This window comes from Microtus ochrogaster, linkage group LG3 (genome assembly GCF_000317375.1).
Source record: "Microtus ochrogaster isolate Prairie Vole_2 linkage group LG3, MicOch1.0, whole genome shotgun sequence".
Lineage (NCBI taxonomy): Eukaryota > Metazoa > Chordata > Mammalia > Rodentia > Cricetidae > Microtus > Microtus ochrogaster.
The window spans coordinates 42,501,308-42,509,535 of NC_022029.1; the positions used below are offsets into that span (position 1 = coordinate 42,501,308).

Below are 8,228 nucleotides of genomic sequence, written 5' to 3' on the forward strand. Positions count from 1 at the left end.
GTTAAGAGCATTGACTGTTCTTCCAGAGGACCTGAGTTCTATTCCCAGCAACCCAGGGAAGGGATCACCAAACTAGGGGCGAGTATAAACTTCACACACCATCGGCTCTCTCAAAAACCATCTGTAATGAGATCTGACTTCCTCTTCTGGCGTGCAGGCATACATGGAGGAATAGTGTTATATACATAATAAATAAATAAATAAATAAAATCTTTAAAAAAAAAAGAACCATGAAGAAGGGAGTCAATGCCTAGGGCCTCTACGGGAACAGAACACAACAGGGTCCCCACTTTAACCTGGAGCCCTCCAAAGGCCCACACTCCTGGAACAAAGATGAGCTAAGAGAGACAAGATCTGAACCCCATCTTTTCATCACCTAGAATGTGTGGGAACTACAAGTATTGAAGACCACCCCAGGCTGACAGGGCTCTCAAGGCCTGATAGCACCAGCACAAGTTTTCTCTGGATAAGGTACTATATCATCTTGGGCATTTAGACAATGCCACACACAACTGAGGGATACCAGAAGTGCCAGGAGGCACGAAAGATGCAAAACACTTACCAACCCTGAGATGTCAGAAAGGCAGTTATGCAACTGACCTCCTTGGACCATAAAACAAGCTTGAGCTGCTTAGTGGAGAAGTAGAGAGAGCAATTCCACAGCACAGCACTGAATGCATGGACTACATCCACAGTGGGCAGGGAAGCAAACGAGGGCGGGGCGGGGCGGGGCGTGATGCTAGGCATGGCTTTGGGAGAGAGAGGGAAGGGATCACCAAGCTAGGGGCGAGTATAAACTTCACACACCATCAGCTCTCACAAAAGCAGGCCATCGGTGAACCAGAGAAATAAAGTCCTAAGTCCCAAGAGGGGACGCAAGCTTTACGAAGCGCTTTTGAGAACTGAGAAGAGAAAAAGAATCAATAATGCTACCCTTCCCCACAGACACAAACCTGGATGGGGCTTTATCTAGATTTGTGGCTATCTTCCTGATACAGTCACTGCTATGATAAAACAAACAAACAAGCAAATCCTGCACTACTTCCAGGTACATTTGGGGTCTACGGGGTGAGAAATGGACTACTCCACTATCTCACAAAGGCTCTGTTCCTTCCACTCTCTCAGCACTTCTCATCTCAAGTGATGCTAGAGAGAGCCACCATTCCTGCACCAACCAGCCCTGCCACATCCCATCCTCGGCCTCCCCACTGCCCGCTACCTTCATACCGCAGGGCCTACAGTGGACTAGAGAAAAGCAGTCATCCTGGGTTTGCCTCTTTCCCAACCATCCCTGCTATCAAGATGCCCTACAGAGGGGGACAGGGCGGCTTCAGGAGCCACGCAGCACCTACAGGTCGGAAGGACTTGAAGACTTTTTCCAAGATTTCATGGAGCGTCTTCTTGCCGCAGGAAGAGATGTAGTCCTGTGCGAGCTGCAGGAAGGGCAGGCAGTCCTCGCTCTCACTCCACACGTGCTGGGGCCCCACGGGGGCAGGAGAGACAAAGAACACAGGTCCGTTACCCTAGAGTTTCACAGAATCATGCATTCAAGGTTGGCCTCCCTTACAGGGTGAAATCCATCCCCCCTCCCCGGTCTTCATTTGTTGGCACGGCAAGGGATCAGAAAATGTCAAATCCACAGCGCTCTCCCAAGCTTCACGCTCCCAGACTCACCTGCCCTGTCTGCCATCTGCTCACACATGACTAGAGAGCAGGGAGGCAGACAGACATCAGCCCTGCTCACCATCACCCCTGCTCACCATCTCCAGCAGGCACACGCCCTGCACGAGGCTCATTTCAAAAGAGGAGGGAGGAGAAAGCAGAACCTCGGCCTTCAAATTCCTTTACTTTGCCTTCAGCTACCGCTGAGGAATTAATTAACCATAGTCTGGAATCACGAACTCGGAACAAGGTGTTCCCTCTGCAGATCGCCCCATGAATGGGGGTGTTGGTAAATTTCTTCAGAACGGAAAGAACTTAGGAGAATTTGCAAGGTTGGCACGGAGTCACTGGGAAGCTTGGTTGTCCCTCATGGCTCCTTAGGTGGGCATCCTACCTAGGCATCGCTGATCAACCTAGTATACATGGAACCTGTATTTAGGGTTGCTGTTGTTACTGAGGCTGGGGAACATTGCTTTACGGGAGGAAAGCCATCTTAACGCGTCTTTAAAATGAACACACGTTTTTCCCACAATGGTCAAAGATGCAGATAAGCTGGGGAAGCAGACTGGCGAGGTCTGGATAAAGAAGGCCCAGGTCTGCAGAGCCAACCAGTCAGGAACACAGGGCAGCCCTCAGGTACCTAGGGTCTGTCTTGAGGATGTAAACTGAGGAGACAGTGCTGAGGCCTGGGAATGGAAGGCATCTGGTAGACTGGAGGAGACGCAGAGGCTAGGCAGTAGGAGACAAGACCTCGATAGAGCAGGACTCTGAGGGGTCCATGTAACACCACCTGCCTACCACCATTCCTGTACGGAAGTGGGGTATCCCCCTAGGAAGTTCAGTTTGCTATCCTGTGAGAGCATCTCATCGCCTGCCCTCTTAGTCACTGGAGGATGAACAGCTGTAGAGACTTCTAACACAGTTGGGGTCTAAGTGGGGATATGACAACTAAAAAAAACCACCATTTATTAACTGCTAGTCAGCTTATAGCTACTGTATTTAAAAATAAAAAGGATTTCATTTTATTTAAACTACTTCTCTCCCAAACTAAAGGTATCTAGCAGTGTTAGAATACAAGACAAGGTGATCTGAGAAGTCTGGAGAGCGTGTGTGTGTGTGTGTGTGTGTGTGTGTGTGTGTGTGTGTCCAGCAGGAACTGGAGAAGCTGGCTGCAGTCACAGAACTAGCTTAGGTGGGGGTGTCAGACTGAAGAATACTAGCTGCCTGTGGATACAGAGGGTGCTTGGAGCCGATGGGCACAGTGGGCTGCAGGCTGCCCCTGATGGCAGAAGATGCCAAGGAGGCCAAAAGTGAAGTGGAGCAGGTGACAATCACCCGGAAGCTTGTAACGATGCAGATTTCCAGGCCCACTTCCCAGAGTTTCTGAATGAGGCGGGCTACGTTTCAAAACTTTGCATGGAGAACTCAAGCAGTTTTGATACTAACCAGAGCCATGAGCTGCAGCGAAGTAGCCTCCACGGACCACACCCTGAGTGGCCTGCCTCTCCCACAGTGAATGCCTGATGTGAACACTGTGATTACAGGCCCTCTGTGACTCTCCTCTCTCTTACATCAGGCCTGAGCTCACCCAGCTAAGACAAAACAAGCACGTCATTTTCAATAGGAAGGGAGCGTGTTCTACTTTCTATATAGAGATGACAAGATCTGGTCATCAAAATGTGACATTAGATCAGTAAGACAACTCAACCCTGCTGAGTTCTTCTTGTCCTGAAGGGCATGCTGCTAGACTTTCTGCTATAAACTGATGAAGTAAAGAGGGCTTGGAGCACACCCCGGACTCTGTCTGAGCACCTGTTGCCTGCGCTGTGTGCCTCTCTCATTGCTGTGTAACCACCCTCCCACAGTCTCAGGGTCTGAGCCGTGCATGCGACCTGACCAGGATGGGAATGACTTGAAGGGAAAGACAGCATCTGTACTGAACATGCGATGTTTGTCTGGCATTAGCCTGAACAATATAGAACAATGTGTATTTAATTTACATTCCCACTGTCATAAGCATCCTCAGTTTTCTAAGACAGCATACAGGGAAATGTGTGTAGGGTGTGTGTAAAGATGCCATTTCACACAACAGCTCTGAGCAGTCTCAGATTTGGGCAGCTGAAGAAGGTCCTAAAACCAATTTCCCCATGGACCATCTGAGCTGAAGTCAGGAGTGTCTGCTATTCTTGCTCTTTTTGGGGGAGGGTAGGTATTGTTGGTTCTTTGAGACAGGATAACAGTCTTAGCTGTCCCAACTCACTTGTAGCTCTATTTTTAATTGGTGTCTCTTAACCTAAAACTGATGTCTGTCTGTGGAGCAGACAGAACAGAAAAACCACAAGCCACCTTGTGGTACCCAATGTACTAGCACACCCACTGGGAAGAGCATGGTTAGCCATAACTAAGGCAGCCTGCTCATTGTGTTGAACATTCTGTCGGGGAGGAAACTGAGGTTCAAAAGGCTAAATAACTTGCTTGTGGTTACATGCACAGCGGAAGGCAGGGAGCACCCCTTCTTGCATGCATACCCTCAACTACCTCTGTGCAAGCTGCTTAAGGGACCCTTGACTCAGTCACAGGTAAGTGACAGACAGGTTATCCGCAGAGGGGGTCTGAAGAGCTCAGGTGTCCACCTGCAAACTGTCTACCATTTAGCAGATAATCAGCAACTGCTTTTCCCCATTATTTGGACTCATAGCACCCTGACTTTACCCTCTTCATGATTAGCTGAATATACAAGTGGCTTTGTTCTCCTCTGAAATAACATCTAGGAATAAGGCAACGCCACCGCACACAGGACTCTTTGTACAGTGCTCACAGTAAGAATGGCTTAGTGTATGATTAGTCCACTTGGTGGGTGGGGAAACCAAAAGGAGCAGGCGGAGGGAAGTTTTCCCTCCTTCACACCATCACAAAACCACAAGGCAGCTCCATTTAAATACACCACAGAGACACGCTCACAAGTTACAACTATGTAAACATACACAGAAGAGGTAGCCAGAGTCCCTCTGTGAGTATTGCTTCTTTAAGAATATGACTATTGTTTCTGTGTGAGTTTGAGGGTGGATAAAAAAACTGCACAAAAATGTGGATGCACATATGTTTCTTCTGGGTTGTCAGAAAAAGTGGAACTATTAGGTAAACAGAGCCCTCCCCACCATCAGTAATTTCTAGTGTAGGTGATGGTAGGGTATTTCTCAGTTAACGGACAAGGAAGGAGAGCAACCAATTGGATACATACCTGCATATCTGCTCACGCACACACACACATGCATGCGCTCTCACACACAATTCTGTCCACCTGGTACTTGAATGGCTGCCCACATTTCCCTTCTCAGACTTGATAGCCACCAGGACCTTCTGAGTTGACAGAAGAGGGAACTGCCATCCAGTTGCTGACTGCCCACCCCTCTGCCTGGGTGGTACAGGCCTTTCTGCCACTTGTAAAGTCACAACTCCCAGCATGATGGGCAGTTTGAAAAGGGGCTACATTGGCGGATGGCCTGAGAAGTGAGGAGACAACAATGAACTGCCCAGAGGAGTGGCAATCAAAAGAATCTTTGTCCTTGGGTCTCTGGAACTACCATGGGCCAATCTTCAGCAAGGGCACAGAGGTCTGGGCTATCAGAGTCTCAATTTCCTCACCTATAAAATGGGTATAACATCTACCTCATAGAACTTTTATGAGGCCCAATAAGGCATCATCTTTCAAGGCTGAGCAGATGGGTAAAGACTGGCTCAGTGGGTAAAATACTTGTGGTACAAGCATGTGGTCCTGAGTTCAGATCCCCGGTCTCCACTTAAAAACTTGTAACCCCAGCAGTTGAGGGTAGGATCCTCAGATCTCACTGGCCCCGAGGCAGGAAGTGCCTGTGCTATAGGAACTTAGAAATGTCAGGAGATAGGTCATGCAAAGGCTTGAGATCCCCTACCCCGCCTTCTAAATGCGGGGCTTACCACCACCATGCCCAGCTCTAGATTGTATTTTATTTACTCTAGAGAGACGCTGGTAGAGATGGCTAGGCTGCTTTCACAGTCATGGAGGGCACCGCACATGCCTTACCCACGATGCTGGCACAACTCTGATGATCTGGACCGCAGAAGTGAGGAAGAGGAAGTTAGGAGGTTTTTAATTGGGGCTAGGATCTATCATATGGATGCCAGCAACATTTACAGTGATTGCCATAACACAGGCTCCCAGATATGAGGGCTGAGCTCAAGCCAGACACGTTCTCCAGCAGCCCCACCAGGCACTGACAACAGCCTGCCACTTGAAGTCCGGTAACAGGCCACAGATATTTAAGCTGCCAGAGAGGGGTTCAAGGATGCCTCTAAGCACATAGAAGTGGGAGCTTGGATGTCTGAGCAGAATCAGGGCTGCTATATCACTTCTGAGCTAGCTAAATGTCCTGATGAGCACAATGCCATTTGTATGTTGGCTAGCCCTGACCCAGGAAAGATCAAGCCCCTCATCAATGTTTGCAAGTTTTTCAATGATCTAAAACTTTGTAAATTGAGAGGTAAACAGCAAAGTTACATTCTTACTGTTACCCAAATCTTCAGATAGCAGAGATGCCACTTAACTCAAACTTCTTTGGATGCTCTAACAAATTTTCCGAGAAAAACGACAAGACCCAAGAGGTGAGCGCTCTTAGCACACTCAACCTGGCAGATTCGAGGAGCAATATGGCTAAGAAAACACCTGTGGTTGGCAACTTGTTCATCACCGTCTCCAGCATCTTTGCGACAGTGCTAATGTGTCCAAGGAGTTATCCTCTCTCCCTCATCACCTCCTCCAGATGGTCAGCCAACACTGTGAAGACAGCTGAGGCGTGCTTACATGAATCAATAGTTTAATCTGTCTCCACTGGGAAAGCTGTTTGGGATGAGGTCTCAGGATCCTAGGCTGACAGGGAATGTAGGGATTACACCCCCACCCCCATCCCCACTTCTGCAGTGCTGGGGGTCCAACCCAGGGTTCTACACACGCTACTCAAGAGCTCTATCCACCAAGCTACATCCTTTATTCCAGGCAAGGGGTTTTAACAAAGGGAGTGGGGAACACCAGGTCCCAGAACTTTAAATTTGCAGGACGCATGCTGTGCCTCAGACTGCTAGATGTACCTAAATCATTGCCAGAGAACTGGTAGTAGGAAGCCAATTTTGTGGATAGGCAACTCAAGACAAGTGGACAGAACTCAAATCTAGCTGCCACCCAATGCCAGGAGCATATTGGCCAGGTGTGCACCCAGCCTATGCTTGTCCTGTCTGGGTTTGAGAAAGGTCTAGCTGTCTTCACTGTGAACTGTTCTACCGGTGAGATACTTATTTTGAGATTGGGTCTCACGGGTCTTAAGCTGAACTTCCCCATGAATGGGTCTGGGGCGCCGGGCCTGGGGTCCATGTCCAGCTTTGTCATTCCACCTGATGAGCCTAGCCAATCGATGCACCGCCCATCTCCCTCCGCAGAAGCAGCAGCTGCAGCAGCAGCAGCAGCAGCGCCTGCTCCAGCCACAGGCCAGCGACCACAGGATAACCCTCATTCCCAGCTGCCTCCATCTTACATTTGGGGACTATTATTTATAGTGCTTACGAACATTCCATGGCGTGCCATCCCCGCCCTGCTTCCATGCCTCCCGTCACAACCTCGTGCTGCTCTCTGCATCCCCTTCCTAAACTGTCAGCGCCAGGATCCCTAGTGGGCGGGATGCAGGCCGAACGTTTGGTCACCGTAATTCCTGGTCCAGGTCCCTCTGGGCCGGGTTGTGTAGGTTCTTTCTCTGGAAAAGCCGAAAGGCCTCAGTGGGGTCACAAAAGCCTCATGGCTGGCCAGAACCTGCACTGTGAACACACACTCCCTGGCAGCTCATTGAGGAGCTAGGGAAGCGTGGAACCGGGAATAGGCGTGCCCCCACCCCGAGAGAGCGCGCTCGCGCGTGTGTGCACGCGCGTGCATTTTCAAGCTCCTGGGCGTAATTCCGCAAATAGGTTCCAAAAGATCTAGCATTGCGGGTGTAGACAGAGGCTTTGTGTCTTTCCGAGGGATTTGCAGCCTGGGGCGGGGACCTTGCCGGGGAGGGGCGGCTGCAGAGTTGTTTCTAAGACCCCGAAGGGTAAGAACATCTCCCTGGACCGGACCTCGGATCTAGACCCCGCCCGGCGGATGTCACACAAGGACTCCCTGGGGATGCTCTGATCCACGCGTCGAGCACGGGGTGGTCCAGGAGGTCGCCACACCTTGGCTCTGCGGCCCCGGGGCGCTGCCACTCCACCCCACCCAACCTCCCTGGAGGAGCTCGGGCACAGCGGAGATCGCCTTCTCCAAGTACTCACAAAACTGTCGCCGCTGCCGTTGTCCGGACACAGCACGTAGAAGGATACGCCCGGGTCGGCATAGAAGTCCATCCTGCGCTCGGTCTCCTCGGCTGCGATGAGCTCGAAGGGTGTGCTGGAACACCACTTCTCCGCGACATCTGCCAGCTGCTGGAAGTCCATGGCGGCGCCACCCGCGCCTCCTTCGGGGCTCGCGGCTCCCGGGTCTGTTTACACCGCCCGCTCCGCCTCCG

General features: G+C 50.6%; 1 protein-coding gene across 2 annotated transcripts in view; it reads right to left on the reverse strand.

Moving 5' to 3' along the window:
• The window catches only part of Mturn (maturin, neural progenitor differentiation regulator homolog), a 21,613-nt gene extending 13,385 nt beyond the window's left edge, over nucleotides 1-8,228 (reverse strand). For both annotated transcript variants that reach the window (XM_013351366.2, XM_005360819.2), the window contains exons 1-2: nucleotides 7,996-8,228; nucleotides 1,353-1,475 (exon numbers count right to left, since the gene is read on the reverse strand). In XM_013351366.2, the coding sequence (XP_013206820.1) occupies nucleotides 1,353-1,475; nucleotides 7,996-8,157 (285 nt within the window). In that variant the 5' untranslated portion in view covers nucleotides 8,158-8,228. The remainder of the gene's footprint in view (nucleotides 1-1,352; nucleotides 1,476-7,995) is intronic.